General features: G+C 51.1%; 1 protein-coding gene across 2 annotated transcripts in view; it reads right to left on the bottom strand.

Moving 5' to 3' along the window:
* EXOC6 (exocyst complex component 6) overlaps positions 1–19,442 on the bottom strand; it is a 364,846-nt gene extending 345,404 nt beyond the window's left edge. The window contains exon 1 of one of the 2 annotated variants that reach the window (XM_075348570.1): positions 19,102–19,442. In XM_075348570.1, coding sequence (XP_075204685.1) covers positions 19,102–19,199 — 98 coding nt within the window. In that variant the 5' untranslated portion in view covers positions 19,200–19,442. The remainder of the gene's footprint in view (positions 1–19,101) is intronic. The other variant, XM_075348571.1, reaches the window with a different exon arrangement.
* Positions 19,443–19,702: the final 260 nt, after the last annotated feature.

The raw sequence follows: 19,702 nt of genomic DNA, 5'->3' as shown, positions 1-19,702 counted from the left end.
CACACAGACGTGGGATTCAAGATCGAGATAACAGAACAGCCCAAGATTAATTATATAATTTAATCAGCCTAAAGCACACTAGAAACTACAATATATACAATAGGGAATCTACAGAATATACAGTTATGTCAGAGTACAGTTACAGTCAAAGCATGGGTTACAAACAGGCATACACAGTTCCAGCAGTTACCTTGTTGCGTCTGGCCACAGGGGGGCGCTGTAGGCCAGGTTTCTAGGATCCTTCCCACAGATGTTTCCTACACGTGCCCCCAGCGAAAAGAACCCTGGAAAATGGCCGAAGTAGGGTTATCAACCTGGGCAATCCAGGTCCCCTCCTACCTTAGTGACCTCACAGGGAGCACTGCTCCACCCCTGGCTGGAGTTATGGACAAAATCCACAACATGGAATATGGCCACAACTTGGCCTGGGAGCGTCGTAGGCGGACGCCAATGCTCTCATTGTGACAGTTATGAATTTAGCTACAGAACGAGGGGACTCATGACCTGTCTGCCAGTTCCCCATTGGCTGATATCACGCCTGGGGCATTTCCCAATGTCCTGCTCCCATAAAAAGGGTGTGCCGGCATCGTCCGCATGCGGAGACACCATTTTTATGGTTGCCATATTTATCGGAAATATGGCTTGCGAGATATGAACCATTTTTTACTGGAGTCGTTCTGTCTGCTAGTTCCATAGCCTTGCTAATGAGATACAACTCTTGTTACAGGGTGACGGCAGGGAGTCATCCTGTGTCCATTGTTCCCACACCACCTCATTTCCATATCACAGGACATGGCCATGGAGGTGTAACACCTTCACAGATGCTGGACATTGAGAACGAGAAGGGAGGGGGCACTGCCAGGGAGTGATGAGAGATTATGACTGGAGTCATAATTCATCTTCATATCCCGGGATTTGCCTCACACCTCCCCCCTTTTGAGGGCGCTAGGGGGCAGCACACTCCGGTGTTCCCCCGTGCGCCCGTCCGCGACCTCTCCTTGTCGGGACAGCCCGTCTGCGTTACCGTGGTCACGGCCCCTTTTGTGGCGAATGGTGAAGTTGTATTGCTGGAGCGCAAGGCTCCATCGCAACAATCGCCCATTCGTCCCAGAGACGGTGTGCAACCAGCTGAGGGGATTGTGGTCCGTCTCCACGATGAAGTGGCGCCCGTATAGATAGGGTTGCAGACGCTGCAGGGCCCACACTATGGCCAGGCACTCCTTCTCCATCGTGGAATAGGCAACTTCCCTTGGTAACAGCTTCCTGCTCAGGTACAAGACTGGGTGCTCTTGGCTCGCAGAGTCCACCTGGCTGAGCACCGCACCGAGGCCGAAGTCACTGGCGTCGGTCTGTACTACAAACGGCCGCGTGAAGTCGGCTGCCTGTAGCACGGGCGGGCTGGACAGGGCGTCCTTTAGGGCCCGGAAGGCTGTCTCGCAGTCCATTGTCCAATCGACTGCAGAGGGCAGCTTCTTCTTGGTGAGGTCCGTCAAGGGCTTTGCCAGGCTACTATAGCATGGAACAAACCTCCTATAGTACCCAGCGGTCCCCAAGAAGGACATCACCTGCTTCTTGGTCCTGGGGGTGGGCCAGGATGCGATGGCTTCCACTTTCTCAGGCTCGGGCTTCAGTGTTCTCCCACCTACCCGGTGACCGAGGTACTGGACCTCGCTCATGGCCAGCTGACACTTTCCCGGCTTGATGGTCAAACCTGCCCGGTGGATCCGCCTGAGCACCTGTGCTAGATGCTCTAGGTGGTCCTCCCAGGTGGGACTGAAGACGGCAATGTCATCCAGGTACGCGGCCGCGTACCCTTCAAGTCCCTTGAGCAGGGTGTTGACCATCCGCTGGAAAGTGGCAGGGGCATTCCTCATCCCGAATGGCATCACCGTGGACTCGTACAGTCCAAATGGGGTAATAAAGGCAGAGCGTTCCCTGGCCTTGCGAGTCAGGGGGATCTGCCAATATCCCCGGCTCAGATCCATGATGGTCAGGTACTGAGCCCCGGCCAACTGATCGAGCAGGTCATCGATGCGTGGCATTGGGTACGCATCGGCGACCGTGACCGCATTGAGCCCCCTGTAGTCCACGCAGAACCGAGTGGTTCGGTCCTTCTTAGGAACGAGGACTACAGGCGAGGCCCAAGCGCTGTTGGATGCCTGGATCACCCCCAGCTTCAGCATCTCGTCAATCTCCTGGCGCATGTGTTGCTGCACCTCCAGGGAGACCCGATATGCTGAACGCCGGATCGGGGGATGATCCCCAGTGTCCACGTGATGGACAGCCAAGTCAGTCCTTCCGGGCTGGTTGGTAAACAACCCCCGGAAGGGGAGGAGGGTGGCCCACAGCTGGGACCGTTGGTCTTCCAAGAGCTGGTGGCCAACCTCCACATCCTCAATGGATCCGCCTGCCCTAACCTGGGCTAGCATATCCAAGAGGGTTTCCGCTTCTCCCTCCTCGGGCAGGTTGCACACGGGGAGCGCACATGCCTCCCGCTCATGATGTGCCTTCATCATGTTCACATGGAAGGGCTTCCGCCTTCCACGGGCAGGGTCCAGGGTGACCAGGTACGTTACAGGGTTGAGCTGCTGGTACACGAGGTATGGGCCTTCCCAGGCTGCCTGAAGCTTGTCCTGTGGTACGGGGACCAGTACCCACACCTTTTGACCCACTTGGTAGGTCCTCTCACAAGCGTTCTGGTCGTACCAACGCTTCTGATCGGCCTGGGCTTGAGCCATATTGTCGTGTACCAGTTGCGTCACGGCCTGCATTTTGTCCCGGAAGCGCATGACATACTCGATAACCGACACTCCAGGGGTGGCCAAATCCCCTTCCCAAGCCTCTTTCACCAGAGCCAGGGGGCCCCGCACACGTCGCCCGTACAGGAGCTCAAACGGTGAGAATCCTGTTGAGGCCTGTGGAACCTCCCGGTAAGCAAATAACAGGTGTGGGAGATACCGCTCCCAGTCACGCCCATGGGAGTCGACCAACATCTTAAGCATCTGCTTTAAGGTGCCATTGAACCGCTCGCACAGGCCATTAGTCTGTGGATGGTACGGGCTGGCCACCAGATGTCGCACCTGGACTTGCTTACAGAGGGCCTCCATCAGCTGGGACATGAATTGGGTCCCCCGGTCAGTGAGCATTTCCTGGGGAAAACCCACTCGGGAGAAAATCTCCAGCAATGCGGTGGCCACCTTGTCAGCCCGAATGGACGACAAGGCCACTGCTTCTGGGTACCGGGTGGCATAGTCCACTACCGTCAGTATGAAGCGTTTCCCGGAGCTGCTGGGGATGGCCAGCGGGCCGACCAGATCCACAGCCACCCTCCTGAAAGGCTCATCGATGATTGGCAGAGATACTAGTGGGGCTTTGGGGCGTGGCCCCGCCTTCCCCACTCTCTGACAGGTTTCACACGAACGGCAGTAGGCAGCCACATCGGCCCCCATTTTTGGCCAGTAGAAATGCTGGTTTAACCTGGCCTTGGTCTTAGCGATCCCTAGGTGTCCGGCCATCGGAATCTCATGTGCGATCCGCAACAACTCCGTCCGGAACGGATAGGGTACCACCAACTGTCGGTCCCTGGGCCACGCCTCCGGTGAACCCTGCTGGACCGTGGCCCGGTACAGCCGTCCTTGGTCCCAGACCACTCGCTCCGGGTCCGAGTCCGAGGGAGGCTGTGCCGCCTGCTCCTTAAGAGCTTTCAGGCTGTCGTCAGCTTCTAACGCTGCCTGAAACCCCTGACTAGATGTGGCCAGAATCGACGAGACTGTCACATCTTCAGTCAGTACCCCGGGACCTGTGTCCTGGCCTCCACCTGACTCGGCTGCCACTTGGTCAGAAGGGGAAGAGCTATCGGACCTCCGGGAGGCCCCTTGGCTTCCAGCACTCCCACTGCGGGTGACAGCGGCCACAGCCGCTGCGACCGTGGGTCGTGCCTGCTCCTCCTCCGTTCCTGACCAAGTCGCCGGTTCAGGCAGACCTACCTGGCTTCCTGACACCCCGGTTGTGGGGGAACCATGCACCGAGATCTTACCTGGGAGCACTTCCGCTCCTGGACCGGCCCCAATCTCACCTGCCTGTTCCCCTCCTGCAGCAACAGAACCCCGCTGTGAAATCTCTGGGGACCCCACATTTGCTGTGGTAGCCCCCACCCCACACACTGGTCCTCCCCCTGCAGCACCCTGCTCTCTGCTTATCCCTGCAGAGGGCAACAGATCCCAGCTCACAGGCTGGTTACTTGTAGAGGCATTGTCACACCTTTCTCTGACCCCCTCCCCTGTCACAGCTGCAGCTGAGTGTGTGTCTATGGTGTCTATGCAAGCAGAAATATCAGAGTTCACTCCCTCCTCCCTTACATCATTCATAGATAACACATTAACATTGTCCGGAGGCATGTCAGTACTGGCTGAAGGTTCAGCCCTTGGTTGGGGCCCAAACTGGGAGGTTATCTGCCCCAAATCTGTCCCAAGTAGCACGTTTGCAGGGATCCGATCAGTTACCCCCACCTCCCTCACCCCCCGCCCTGCGCCCCAGTCCACATAAATGTCAGCAACAGGCAGCGCCGGGTCAGTGCCTCCAATCCCGGAGACAGCGAGGGTTTTTCCAGGGATCAAGTCTTGGGGGGACACCATCTCAGGCCGCACCAGAGTCACCTCCGAGGCGCTGTCTCGCAGTCCTATGGTCACAGACCGGCCGACGGTGACAGGTTGGAAGCTGTCCAGGGACCTACCACCACCCCCACCCACACAATACACCTTGGGCGGCCCTTGGGACGGGGACGGAGCCGGGGCCTTGGGACGCTGAGGGCACATGGCCTTGAAGTGTCCAGGTAGGTTGCACTGGTGGCACCGTCTTGGTTCCGCCACGGGCCTGGAGAGGGGAGTTGAGGGGGACACCCCCTGCAGTCTAGGGGCAGGTGGGGCAGTCGCAGAATTCATCTTACCCCCTCTCCAGGTGCTGCTGGTGGCCGCTCTCCTGGCCTCAGGGGCCCGGTTGTTGGTGTAGTCATCGGCAAGGGCAGCTGTAGCCGTGGACCCCTTTGGCTTCTGGTCTCGGATGAACTGGCGGAGATCCTCAGGGCAGTTCCACAAGAGTTGCTCCGTGATGAACAAGTCCAGGATCTCCGGTCCGGTGGAAAGCTGCAGGCCTTGGGTCCAGTGGTCGGCAGCTCGGGCAAGTGCCCGCCGGTGGTCAGCCCAGGAGTCCTTTGGTCCCTTCTGTAGGCTCCGGAACTTCTTGCGGTAGGACTCTGGAGTGAGGTTGTACTGTTGGATCAGGGCCCGCTTGATGGTGTCGTAGCCCTGATCTGCCTCAGCAGGCAAGTCCCCAAGGACATCCAGGGCCTTACCCCTTAAACGGGGGGTCAGGTATTTGGCCCACTGGTCCTTGTCCAGATGGTGCTGCAAGCAAGTCCGTTCAAAAGCAGTCAAGAAAGAGTCCAAGTCTCCATCCTTCTCCAGCACTGGGAAGTCCTCAACACGGACCTTTGGAAGTTTGGTGTCTCGAAGGTCACGTGTGGCTGATGAGGGCCGGAGCTGAGCTAGCTGCAGCTGGTAGTCACGGTCTGCCTGTCGCTCTCGCTCTTCACGCGCTGCCTGCCGCTCTCGCTCCGCAGCCTCACGCTCTGCGTGCCGCTCCGCAGCCTCAGCGTCACGCGCTGCCTGCCGCTCTGCCCTGCGCTCTGCCAGGAGTTCCTTGTAGCCCTTCTGGTCTCCAGCCTGGAGAAGGGCCATAGCCATTTGAAGAAGGCTATCCGAGCCTCCCAGGCTCGGTGGAATGGCACGTGGTGATCTGCGGCACGCTGCAGAGCTAGGCGATTCACTGTCCCTTTCAGAGCGGAGGGCTGGCATCTGGCTCGTTGAGGAACCTTGGGTGAGCTCCTCCTCATCTTGTCCAGCCGTGCCAGGTTGCGCAATGTCCTCGGCAGAACGGTTTTCTGGCGTCGAGCTCCTGGAGGACTCGTGGGCAACCTCCTCATTGCTGTCCACAGCACCGTCCTCCCTCTCTTCGGCTCCTGCCTTAGCATTGGCCAGTTGCATAGCTCTGCTCCTGGTGCCATCAGCCATTCTTGCAGACTTTTGGTCACTGACACAGAACTGACACCTGATGCCTCCACACACCTTACAGTATCTGCACTCTGACACTCTAGTGTTGAGCTAGTCTGAAGACCCCAGCAGCCACAGCTGCTGCAGGCAGTCTTTAGTGTCTGGGAGTATGGGTCTCACACTCACACACACTATTATCTCGATCCCACCGCTATGCCACCAATATGTCACAACCACCGGGGGGGTCACTCCGAAATCCCCCGCGCTGGCTACCAGTACGTCACAATCGGGGGGTAACAAGTGGGGGTCACCCCTCCTTTATACCTCCCGACCGACAGACAGAGCACGTGACGCGCTCTCTAGCGCCCCTCTTATAGTCAGGCCAATTATGGAATTGCCCGACAATAAGCAAGGAGGCCGCTATACTACTGATGCCGATTATTGAAGGGTCCCCGGTGAGAGTAGGGTATATATTCCCCCGACCTCCGCGGGCGGAATATATAAAATCTCCCCGAATCTCACTGGCCTCCCCACAATAATCCTTGGCACAATTCGCTGCCACCAACCGATTTACGGTAACTATTAGCCGAACACACAGACGTGGGATTCAAGATCGAGATAACAGAACAGCCCAAGATTAATTATATAATTTAATCAGCCTAAAGCACACTAGAAACTACAATATATACAATAGGGAATCTACAGAATATACAGTTATGTCAGAGTACAGTTACAGTCAAAGCATGGGTTACAAACAGGCATACACAGTTCCAGCAGTTACCTTGTTGCGTCTGGCCACAGGGGGGCGCTGTAGGCCAGGTTTCTAGGATCCTTCCCACAGATGTTTCCTACACGTGCCCCCAGCGAAAAGAACCCTGGAAAATGGCCGAAGTAGGGTTATCAACCTGGGCAATCCAGGTCCCCTCCTACCTTAGTGACCTCACAGGGAGCACTGCTCCACCCCTGGCTGGAGTTATGGACAAAATCCACAACATGGAATATGGCCACAACTTGGCCTGGGAGCGTCGTAGGCGGACGCCAATGCTCTCATTGTGACAGTTATGAATTTAGCTACAGAACGAGGGGACTCATGACCTGTCTGCCAGTTCCCCATTGGCTGATATCACGCCTGGGGCATTTCCCAATGTCCTGCTCCCATAAAAAGGGTGTGCCGGCATCGTCCGCATGCGGAGACACCATTTTTATGGTTGCCATATTTATCGGAAATATGGCTTGCGAGATATGAACCATTTTTTACTGGAGTCGTTCTGTCTGCTAGTTCCATAGCCTTGCTAATGAGATACAACTCTTGTTACAGGGTGACGGCAGGGAGTCATCCTGTGTCCATTGTTCCCACACCACCTCATTTCCATATCACAGGACATGGCCATGGAGGTGTAACACCTTCACAGATGCTGGACATTGAGAACGAGAAGGGAGGGGGCACTGCCAGGGAGTGATGAGAGATTATGACTGGAGTCATAATTCATCTTCATATCCCGGGATTTGCCTCACATATATAATATATAACTATGAAAATTTTCTTTACATAAATTTTAACGTAACCTGGGTCCTGTATTTAGGGGTGCAGGTAACATTGCCCCTAACCTTTTTCTATTTGTTCCCTGCAACCCGACCCTTGAGCTAGGAAACAGCAGCAGATGGCAGCGATCACTGAGGCAGGAGGGTGACGCAGAAGACGTCCTCTCGGTGCTATTGTTACTGGGACACTACAACAATGGTGATGCAGCTGGAGGAACTGACGCGTCAGATTGTACGGATCAGAACAGGTGGTCACATCCATTGTAGTGAGCACTGGCTCAGCCGGACTATCCTTAAAGCTTCAGCCTTCTGCAGCTAATGAGGTACGACCGTGTTAACACAGCATCATATACTGCATTTTTTTTCTTTGTCCCTCTCCATTCCTGAAATATGGCCCCCTCTCTTTTGTATATAAAAAAAATGACTTTATAGAAAAATGGGTCTGGTCCTCAGGAGGCCGTCCACAGAGAATACCGGAGGACCACGCCCACTTGGCTAACAAGACTAAATGTAGATACAAAGAAGTAGGGACCATATATCAGGGGCAGGAAGAAAAGAAAAAATGCCAGATTTGGGAGAACGGCGACATTTACACCGGTTACAAAATTGCTTACACATGTAACGCAAGCAACAGACTCAGAGTCCAGTACAAAATTAAATAAATTAATTTTTATTTGTTTTGCCATATCACAGAATGTTTTTTATCTCTCTAATCTTGTTTTTTCTAGGGGTGGGGCCATCGCACCCTGACCTAGGTATTAATTTATAAAGCAGGTAGCACATGCAATGTTTGAACCTCCTCCATACACCGCCCTGCGCACCTAGGGTATACAGTACCCCCATGTCATGCTGTAATACGGGGTTATAAAATATTGTAGAGGCTCTCATACCTGACGCTAATCGGGAATGATCTATGGAGCCTCGTTCTGAGAACAAAGCTCTATAGGATTTGATGAGCGTCATAAGACATTACACCACTGGATTACGTCAGAACTTTGAGGATTTTTTAAATAAATAAATTGATGAATGAGGGAGTGTGGGGGAGTCTTTATTCAAAAACTATTTTTTCACTGTATGTGTGTGGTTTTTTTTTACTTTACACTTACCAGGTTAGTAATGGGGATGTCTGTTAGACGCATATCCATTACTAACCCCTGGGCTTGATGCCAGCTGCTAATTCACAGCTGACATCAACCCCAAATGTATTACCCCAATTGCCACCACATCAGGCCAATCAGGAAGAGCCAAGGTAAAGAACTAGTACTGGTGCATTTAATAGATGTTTAACTTCTGGGTTGGCTGCGGGCTGTTTTTTTTATTATTAATAATAATAATAATAATATTTTTTTATTTATATAGCGACAACATATTCCGCAGCACTTAACAATTCAGAGGGGACATGTACACACAATATGAGTCATTACAGAATAACAAGATTCAACACATACCAAGAGGAGTGTTAGGATTAGAAGCACTAAAGGTGGTGTCACACATAGCGACGCAGCAGCGATCACGACCAGCGATCTGACCTTATCAGGATCGCTGCTGCGTCATTAAATGGTCGCTGGTGAGCTGTCAAACAGGCAGATCTCACCAGCGACCAGTGACCAGCCCCCAGCCAGCAGCGACGCGTGGAAGCGTAACTAAGGTAAATATCGGGTAACCAAGGAAAGCACTTCTCTTGGTTACCCGATATTTACCTTAGTTACTAGCGTCCGCCGCTCTCACGCTGCCAGTGCCGGCTCCCTGTTCCCTGCACTCCTAGCCAGAGTACACATCGGGTTAATTACCCGATGTGTACTCCAGCTACATGTGCAGGGAGCCGGCACTGGCAGCGTGAGAGCGGCGACGCTGGTAACGAAGGTAAATATCGAGTAACCAAGGAAAGGGCTTCCCTTAGTTACCCGATGTTGACCGTGGTTACAGCTTACCGCAGCTGCCAGACGCCGGCTCCCTGCTCCCTTCAGTTCGTCGCTTTCTCGCTGTCACACACAGCGATGTGCGCTTCACAGCGGGAGAGCGACGAGCAAAAAATGAAGCAGGACATTCAGCAACGAGCGGCAACCTCACAGCAGGGGCCAGGTCGTTGCTGGATGTCACACACAGCGACAGCAACGGGACGTCGCTGCTACGTCACAGAAAATGGCGACTTAGCAGCGACGTCGTTGTCGTCGTAGCTGTGTGTGACACCACCTTAAAGCTGGTGTCACACACAGCGACAACGACAACGACGTCGCTGCTACGTCACCATTTTCTGTGACGTTGCAGCGACGTCCCGTCGCTGTCGCTGTGTGTGACATCCAGCAACGACCTGGCCCCTGCTGTGAGGTCGCCGGTCGTTGCTGAATGTCCAGCTTCATTTTTTGGTCGTCACTCTCCCGCTGTGACACACACATCGCTGTGTGTGACAGCGAGAGAGCGACGAAATGAAGCGAGCAGGCAGCAGGAGCCGGCGTCTGGCAGCTGCGGTAAGCTGTAACCAGCGTAAACATCGGGTAACCAAGGGAGGACCTTTCCCTGGTTACCCGATATTTACCTTCGTTACCAGCCTCCGCTCTTGCTGCCAGCCGCCGGCTCCTGCTCTGTGCACCTGTGGCTGCAGTACACATCGGGTAATTAACCCAATGTATACTGTAGCAAGGAGAGCAAGGAGCCAGCGCTAAGCAGTGCGCGCGGCTCCCTGCTCTCTGCACTGTGACATGTAGCTGCAGCACACATCGGGTTAATTAACCCGATGTGTACTGTACCTAGGAGAGCAAGGAGCCAGCGCTAAGCGCGGCTCCCTGCTCTCTGCACATGTAGCACAGCGACGTTATGATCGCTGCTTCTGCTGTGTTTGACAGCTAAGCAGCGATCATAACAGCGACTTACAAGGTCGCTGTTACGTCACCGAAAATGGTGACGTAACAGCGACGTCGTTGTCGCTGTCGCTTAGTGTGAACCCAGCTTTAGTGACCATGGGCCTTCCCAGACTGATAATACCAGCCCCCAGCTGTCTGCTTTACCTTGCCTTGTTACCAAAAATCCATTTCATTTTTGTTTTGTTTTTTATTTTGTTCCCAACAGCGTCCAGGCGTCTTACCAATGCCGAAAAGCTTGTAGATTGGATGCGCTGCAGCCTTTCAACAAATTTTATTAAGCATCCAAACTGCAAACTTGATCATGGACTTCCCTGAGAAGTCCATGTTGGGGTTTGAGCACCTGATACTAGGTGTCCGGTATGAACCCCGAAGGGTTTGCTCATCCCTAGTGGCCAGCTATTTGTCTCTGCTGCAGCGCCCACTACAGGGCAAAAGAAAGTATTACACCACAAGAAGTTTAGCCACTGCACAGATGCCTCAGCCCTCCCTAAATATAGATTAATGACAAGGGTCCAAGGTCAGGGATCCCCCATAATGACACAGGTCTCTTGTCAGCACGCTAATGACAGGAGCCTCACAGTCAACAGATTATGCTCCACAACAAGAGACAGACTGTGAACTCCACCCAACATTAGTGGTGGCTGAAATAATAAACATGGAGCTAATTATATCATCCTACAAGACGGGTATTGTGCTGTGAGGGCCGGGGCCCGGGGGGGAGGCACACGAGCGTCACATGAGCCGACATCTTGACTTGCTGACACAATATCACCACATAAATGACAGATCCAGGACCGGCTCCCTGAGCCCAGAGACATAGGGAATATCTGTCCTGGATTCAGCCGAGATGATGACAAAATGAGATAATCGGATAATGCAATTTATACTTTGCTGACAGAATTCCTCATAATTGGCCACTTCATGGAATCCATCTTACTAGCCATACATTCTATATACAGGGCGGCCGGGTAACGGGTCTAACGTAGAGGGGCGATGGCATGTGCAAAGGTCGTATAAGAAGGGGATTGTCCCTTCAGATATAAACCTAAATGTCTAAAGTGGGAATTCCCCTTTAAATATTCAGTCACTATGACAACATTTTGCAGTTAGTATATACAGTATACTGGTATATGGACTCCAAACCCCTGATAGGGGCATAAACAAGAAAAAGAGTATCGGGGGCCGAGCGGCAAAGATTAAAAGAGAAACTGACCCTTTTAGGGGGTCCCGCTGCCCTCGGCCCAAGAGTAAAGTATGTACGGATTTCATGTAGCTCAGAAAAACATTAATTTCATGGCAAGATATCTGCAATGATATAATTCTGCACATAAAACAATGTAGCCCCCAATAATACAACTAAATCAATAATAAATTTACACTGACCCAAGAGAGAGTCTCCGCAGATAAGGCCACGTTCACACATTGAGTATTTGGTGAGTTTTTTACCTCAGTATTGGTCAGTTAAAACCAGGAGAGGAACAATCAGAGGAAAAGAATAATAGAAACACGGGCACCACTTCTGGATTTATCACCCACTCTTGGTTTTGGCTACAAATAATGAGGTAAAAAACTCACCAAATACTTAGAGGGAATCTGTCAGCAGGTTTTTGCTACCTTATCTGAGAGCAACATAATATAGGGATTCTGAATCCAACGATGTATCACTTAGTTTATTGGCTGAAGAATTTTTAGACTAAGGGTATGTGCCCACGATCAGGACTCACTGCGTCCTGGACATGGTGGGTGCTGGCCTGCGGGTCTGCGAGTCTCCTCTGCAGGAGACTGCAGCTCCTTATACCCACGATCAGGGTTTTCAGTCTCTCACTGTATTGTCCCTACGGAGGACTCGTGCGAATCCGCAGCAAACAATTGACATGCTGCAATCTGGAAAGGCGCACCGCAGGTCAGTGTTTGGTGTGGAAAAAACAAGCATAGTGGCCATGGGATTTCTGTAGAGATTCTACATTGACTGTACGATCAGAGGAGGGGTCATGCCGGACTGCCATGTGTGTGACATTGTAGTACAATAATGATAAGGGTCCTGCTGCTTAAACAAACAGCAAATAAAGAACAGATCGGACCTTGACAAGACAGGCAGCCCTGAATGCTCTATGTTAACCCTTGCAGCATGTCGTGTTCAGATTACATAGCAAAAACCTGCTGACAGATTCCATTTAAAGGGGTTGTCCTGACATAGTATATTGACATAGGATATCTGTGAGAGAGGTCATCAATAAAAGACTGATCAGGTCCAGCTCCCGGCACCCCACCCTTCAGCTGTAATTTTCTCTGGCCCCTGGATGTGCACAGTTTGAAAGAATCTATATAGCACAGCTCTATTCGATGTGTAGAGGCCTCCGCCGCGTGTTGAACCCCCACCCATCTAATATCTCATCAATAAGCTATTATGGATCCTTTAAAGACTGGATGAAAAAACAGTTTTGCGAAGTATCGTATTTTTCGTTTTTATGAGATGCACCCCAAATTTAGAGAGAATAAAAGGTAAAAAAAAGAATATGGAGTCCGTGTTATAATCCAGTGATGTCTTACTGGGGGGTGGCAGCAGCGGCGGTGTAGTGAAGTCATAAGAGGCAGGGGTGGTGCTGGAGCAGGGTGATGCTGCCGGCGGTGCAGCAGGTGTCCCAGATGCTCGCTGCGGGTGCTGTGAGGCAGGAGCATCCAGAAACTGTCAGCAGTGTGGGCTTCAAAGAAATGGCGCTCAGAGGCGGCGTGTGCCCAGATTGAGCTATCGGCTCAATGATGAGCCGAAATATCATCTATGCACACGCCACTTCTGGGTGACATTTTCCTTAAGACCCCTTTCACACATCAGTTTTTTGCCATCAGTCACAATTCGACAAATTTTGAAAAAAAACAGATCCGGTGACTGATGCCGCTGGTTCCATTTTTTTCTCATCAACTTGTATTAGCGACGGATGGCCTCACGTTTAATGCGTCGTTCGACGGATCCGTCGAAAAATGTTTGTCCATCGGACGGAGACGACATCCACAGCAACGTTTCTTGTGTACGTCGAAAAACCGGACAGCGATGGATCAGTCGCCGTCCGTTGTTTGGTAGAGTGGAAGCCTATGGGCGCAGGATCCGTCATAATCCATCAAATGACGGATTCCGTTTTTGTTAACTGAGCATGCTCCAATTATTATTTAGCCCCCAGCAAGTCAGATCCATCGAAAAACGGATCCGTCGCATCAGATTAAACACAATCTGCGACAGATCCGTCGAGAAAACAGATTGTGACCAATGGCAAAAAACTGATGTGTGAAAGGGGCCTAAGTCTGCTGCTGGAAGATCAATGGGATGGAGGCGGCACGTGACCAGATGAGATCTTGAGCCGAGAGCTCAATCTGCGCATACGCCGACTATGAGAGCTATTCTTTGATGCCCGCATCGCCAACATTTTCAGGATGGCCCCTGCCTCACCCCCTGCAGCGAGCACAGCCCGACATCAGCATCAGCGAACGGCGCACGGCCCGCAGCATTGCCCTTGCCTCCTGTGACCCCTCTCCACCACCCCCCAGTAAGCTACATTCAGATTATAAGACGCACCCCCCAATTTCCTCCCTAATTTTTGTGAGGAAAAGTGTGTCTAAGGCTGCTTTCACACCTCCGGTTTTAGCAGAGCCGGCCTATCCGGCTCTAAAACCTATGCAACGGATGTGGCGACAAAACCGCATCCTTTGCATAAGCGTTTTACATGTGGCCCGTCCGGTTTTTGCCGCTTGTGGCAGGCTACTGAGCATGCGCATTGGAAAAAAACGAATGCGGCGGCCGGATGCGTTGTTTGCCGCAGGACGCCGCATGCGGCGTCCATAGGCATGCATTGCAAATCGCGCCACATCGGCCGGATGCAGCGCAATGCGGGGTTTTTTTGCCGGACAAAAAAACGTGCCAGGCAACGTTCCATCCGGCCGCCGCATCGGCTAAATCTACCGCACGCGGCAAAAAACGGACGGAACGCAAGCCCATGCGGCACAATACGGCACAAATGTAAGTCTATGCAAAAAAAACGCAACCGGCGGCAAAAAAAAACGGTTCAGTTTTTTCTGCAAAGCGCCGGATTGTGCCGCACAGGAAAAAACTGGATGTGTGAAAGCAGCCTAAGGCTATGTGCGCACTTTGCTTTTTTACCTGCTTTTCCACTGCTTTTTTAACTGCAGCGTTTTCATGCCAAAATGCTTGTGTTATGCTTTTCAAGCAAAGTCAACGGGACATTGAGCTTTCTTGTGAGCACTTTACTGTTCAAAACGCTGCGGTTAATTTGCATAAATTTGGGCAAAAACTCAGCGTTTAAAGAAGCAGCATGTCAATTGTTTTTGCCATTTTGGCTGCGTTTCCCATCCATTCAATTTAATACAAAACTGCAGCGTTTCTAAAAGCACCGGAAAAGCACTAAAAACTCATGAAAACCACAAGGTGCGCATAGGCTACTTTCTTTGCGTTTTACATGCATTTTTAAAGCCAAAAGCATTGTCCTTTCTGCCAGAGGATGCTTTTTGAACTGCAACTACAACGACGCAACGTGCGCACATAGCCTTATAATCCAAAAAATATGGTAAAAAGATGACAGAAGGTGAGAGCATGTCCACACATCGAGTTTTTTGCTGTGAAAAAATCTATTTGACTGTCCTGGCAAAGTGAATGAGGTTCCTGAAGTCCCTGCAGACGCCGCTTACCGTATTTTTCGGACTATAAGGCGCACCGGATTATAAGGCGCATTAGCAATGAGAGCCTGCTAAGGCTCCTAGGTTCATATATAAGGCGCACTGGATTATAAACCGCAGCGCAATCCGGAGTTCAGGTGAGAGCACCGGAGATCAGCCCGGGATGTCTGCAGCTGTCATGGACTGAACCGCAATCGTTGGGGAATCAATCACTCGGCGCTCGCGGTACAGTCTAGGCTGCACTCAAGAGCTCAGGTGAGAGCTCCAAAGTGCACTGCAGGTACCTGAATCCAGGCCTGGCATTACTGGAGATTCCTCCGGTAGCCAGTCCGACGCTGCTCTTATATACAGCATTCTAACATGCTGTATATAAGTGCGCAGGCCGCACTGTAGAACATAAAAAACACTTTACTCACCTAAACCGGTCGCTCCGGTGCTGGTTGGCCAGATGGGCGGTGCTGTTCTCCGGGACCGGCGCCTCCTCTTTCGGCCATCTTGCTCCTCTGTCTTCTCAAGCCTGTGTGTATGACGCATCCACGTCATACACACTCGCCGGCACTGAGGTCCTGCGCAGGCGCACTTTGATCTGCCCTGCTCAGGGCAGATCAAAGTACGGTATTGTAGTGCGCCTGCGCAGGATCTCAGTGCCGGCGAGTGTGTATGACGTGGATGTGTCATGCACACAGGCTTCAGAAGACAGAGGAGCAAGATGGCCAAAAGAGGAGGCGCCGGTCCCGGAAACAGCGCCGCCCATCTGATCAACCAGCGCCGGAGCGAACGGTTTAGGTGAGTAAGCTTGACTCTTAACAGGAGGCATAATGCTCGCTTGTATTCATATACAAGGCGCACCGGACTATAAGGTGCACTTTCGATTTCTGAGAAAATCATAGGTTTTATGTGCGCCTTATAGTCCGAAAAATACGGTACTTTTCCTCGAAGATGTCAACCAGGCTCGGATCTGCAGAATGTCAATTATTTCAGCATTTTTCAAATGAATGGGAAAACAATATGCATTAAAAAAAGCATTAAAAACGCAAAACTTCTCATTTTTATGCAGTGTTTTTCCTGCAGAGACATTTTTGATGCAGAAATGTCTGTAATAAATAATGTGTACCTTTATAGTTCCAGTAAACTATAGCCACAACTGGTCTATTTCTCATGTGATTACGCTGTTTTCTGTGCAGATTTTCCCCATAGATTTGCATTAGATGCGGTAAATCCACTGCATATCTAGTACATTTCCGCTGCAGAAACGCATCAAAAAGGAATATGATCCGCACAGGACCGTATCAATAAAGTTTTGTCAAAGTCAAATATCAGGACAAACACAAAGCAGCTTAATTTAAAATATGACAGCAAAAAGACACAAAAGCCAAGGGTCACAAAGCAAGTAAAAGAAAGACACAAACTATTTAAAAATCCGCAAGTAAGCGCAGAAAAAATATAATAAACTCACAAAATCCTCTAATAGTCTTATACTGCGGCCAGACTGGTCTTTCTCTATTCCTCCTTATGGCGCAGCATAGAGGTTGTGTTCACATTTGCTACTGGGGGGTGATTATTGTTTTTACAGTTCTATAAATCCACTCCTATACATTCAAGTTTGTGGGTGTAACGTGAAAAGATACAGAAACATTCACAGGGTATGAATACTTTTTCAAGACACTGTACATTAGGAGCAATAGACTGACTCATACCTTATTCATTTGGATAGATGTGTTATCTGAGTGTGCCCTCATCTTGGCAATTTAGAAGGGAGGGAAGGAGGTGAGCTGTGACATCTATTACATACAGGAGGGGAGCAGGTGAGCTGAGACATCACCTATTGCGTAAAGGAGAGGGAGGTGAGCTGTAACAATCCCCTATTACATAAAGGAGGGAAGTAGGTGAGCTGTGACATGACCTATTAAGCACAGGAGGGCGTCAGCTGTAACATCAGCTATTGCATACAGGAGGGGAGTAGGTGAGCTGTGACATCCCCTATTATGTACAGAAGGGGAGTAGCTGAGCTGTGACATCACCTATTGTGTAAAGGAGGGGGATGAAGTGAGCTGTGACATCACCAATTGTGTACAAGAGAGGAAGGAGGAGAGCTGTGACCACCTATTTCATACAGGAGGGGAAGAGGTGAGCTATGACAACACCTATTTCATGCAGGAGGGGAGGAGGTGAGCTGTGACATCACCTATTTCATACAGGAGGGGAGGAAGTGAGCTGTGACATCACATATTTCATACAGGAGGGGAGGAAGTGAGATGTGACATCCCCTACTGCGTAAAGGAGGGGATGAAGGGGAGCTGTGACATCACCTATTATATACAGGAGGGGGGAGGTGATCTGTGACATCACCTATTGTGTACAGGCCAGGATGAGGTGAGCTGCAACACCACTTATGTACAGGAGGGGGAGGAGGTGAGTTGTGACATAACCTATTGTGAATGGTGGATCCTGTGTTATCTAGTGTGTATAGAGGTGTTATCAGGCTCTTTAATCCTGTTTGTCATGATAATGAGACTGCTGAAAGGTTCTGTACAGAACAGGAAGTGTGAGTTTAGCATTGGAGGCTAAAGTGACAATTTCAAGACTTCTGATTATTTTGTTTTTATGTTAGTGATATGCATAATTGAAAAGAAAAGAAAATATTGTAGAAATTAAATAAGTAAATAAATAAAATGCATTTAGCGTAATTGTCCAAGCTTGTAATGTTGATGAAATATTTTGATAGTAGATCCTTCAGAGGTCTCTAGGTATCAGGGACTAATGTGGCCATATTATTTTTGCGTGAAACTTCTCCCGGGAGATCCAGGGGCAGATCGGGAGAAGTTCTCAGGAGAGGAGACAGGTACGGGGTGTAGCGTCCGGGAAATGACTGTAGAAGTGGTATACTGTAGGTATATAATACTGCTATATACAGCACCTAGCACCAGAGTATATAGCGTATACATATACAGCAGTGTATATAACTACAGATGATGTACAGTACTATATAAATAAAAATAAATAGATCTTTATTTTTATAAAGCGCTAACATATTCCGCAGCGCTTTACATACAATGGTAACACTGTCCCCATTGGGGCTCACAATCTAAATTCCCTATCTGTATGTCTTTGGAGTGTGGGAGGAAACCCACAGAAGCATGGGAAGAACATACAAACTCCTTGCAGATGTTGTCCTTGGTGGGATTCAAACCCAGGACCCCAGCGCTGCAAGACTGCAGTGCTAACCACTGAGCCACCGTGCTGCCTATATACCGTAAATATGTATGCACTATATACTATGGTACCATATATAAGAATATTATATATACTACGACACTCCTCGGCCCCTCCAGTGTTCACCCGGTGCACTAACAGCTCGGCACTACATGGATTTGGTGCCAGTGCTGCCGCCATTTTCCAAAGTATCCCAGGAGATGTTTTACAACCCAACAATGCCATGTTTATCATATTGCTGTGAGCAGTCGGCGTGGCCTAAACGTGTCGCTGTGCACCATGTAGGCTAAACATGTTGCCGTGGCTGCAGCGTCTCCGCACTTGTCTCCCACTGAGCATATCCAGGATGTCAATGGTTGGCAATTGCAAAAGAGCTGCCAGCAGTGGATCTTGATGATTTTCGTCCATTATTATTTTCACTGATAGCAGGGATCTCTCATACGCAATACTGACTAAATCCAGATGTTTTTGGAAATTTGTTTTCATTTTTCCATCATTTGCAGATTAGTAACGTGTGTGTGTGATGAATAGGACACATATTCAGCTACTGCCCAGATCCATGCGTATCCTCTGTACACAGTGTATCCATATATACCAGTGAGTGCGGCCAGGGTGATGCCCGGGCACCGGGGGACACGGGTGGGCGGCAGGACATATAGCAGTGTGGGAGGGGGAGACACAAAGGAGGAAATCCGATCCCGCAACGAATCAATGACCCTCCTGCACCTGGATCCCTCCCTCCTCCCGGCCCTTACCGGAGCGTAGGCCCCACACAGGCCGTGTCTGTGCTCTCGATCTCCTGCAGGATCCTCTCGTGCTCGGTGACGCTCTCCAGGCTCTCGCCTTCCGCCATCTTGCAGAGATTATTCGGTGGCCCCGGCTGCCGGTGACAGCAGGCTGCGGTGACTGCTGGGCAGAAGGGAGAGCGATACCGACAGCGGCCACTAGGGCGCGCGGCAGCCGATTAGAGGTTGCGGTAGCTGCAGTGTAGAGCGGTGGCCGCCAGGTGTCAGTAGAGCAACGGCTGAAGGATGGGTCCGTGCAGGTAGAGACAGCGGCTGCTGACACAGGTCACCCAGGGACGGCACCGACACCGCGTACTGCTGTGTGCTCCTCAGCTCCCTGTGTGTGTGTGTGTGTGTGTGTGTGTGTGTCCCCTCACCTCCGTGTGTGTGTGTGTGTCCCCTCACCTCCTTGTGTGTGTGTGTGTCCCCTCACCTCCTTGTGTGTGTGTGTGTCCCCTCACCTCCTTGTGTGTGTGTGTGTCCCCTCACCTCCTTGTGTGTGTGTGTCCCCTCACCTCCTTGTGTGTGTGTGTCCCCTCACCTCCTTGTGTGTGTGTGTCCCCTCACCTCC

Source organism: Anomaloglossus baeobatrachus, chromosome 5, assembly GCF_048569485.1.
Source record: "Anomaloglossus baeobatrachus isolate aAnoBae1 chromosome 5, aAnoBae1.hap1, whole genome shotgun sequence".
NCBI lineage: Eukaryota > Metazoa > Chordata > Amphibia > Anura > Aromobatidae > Anomaloglossus > Anomaloglossus baeobatrachus.
This window is presented reverse-complemented; position numbering and strand designations above follow the sequence as displayed.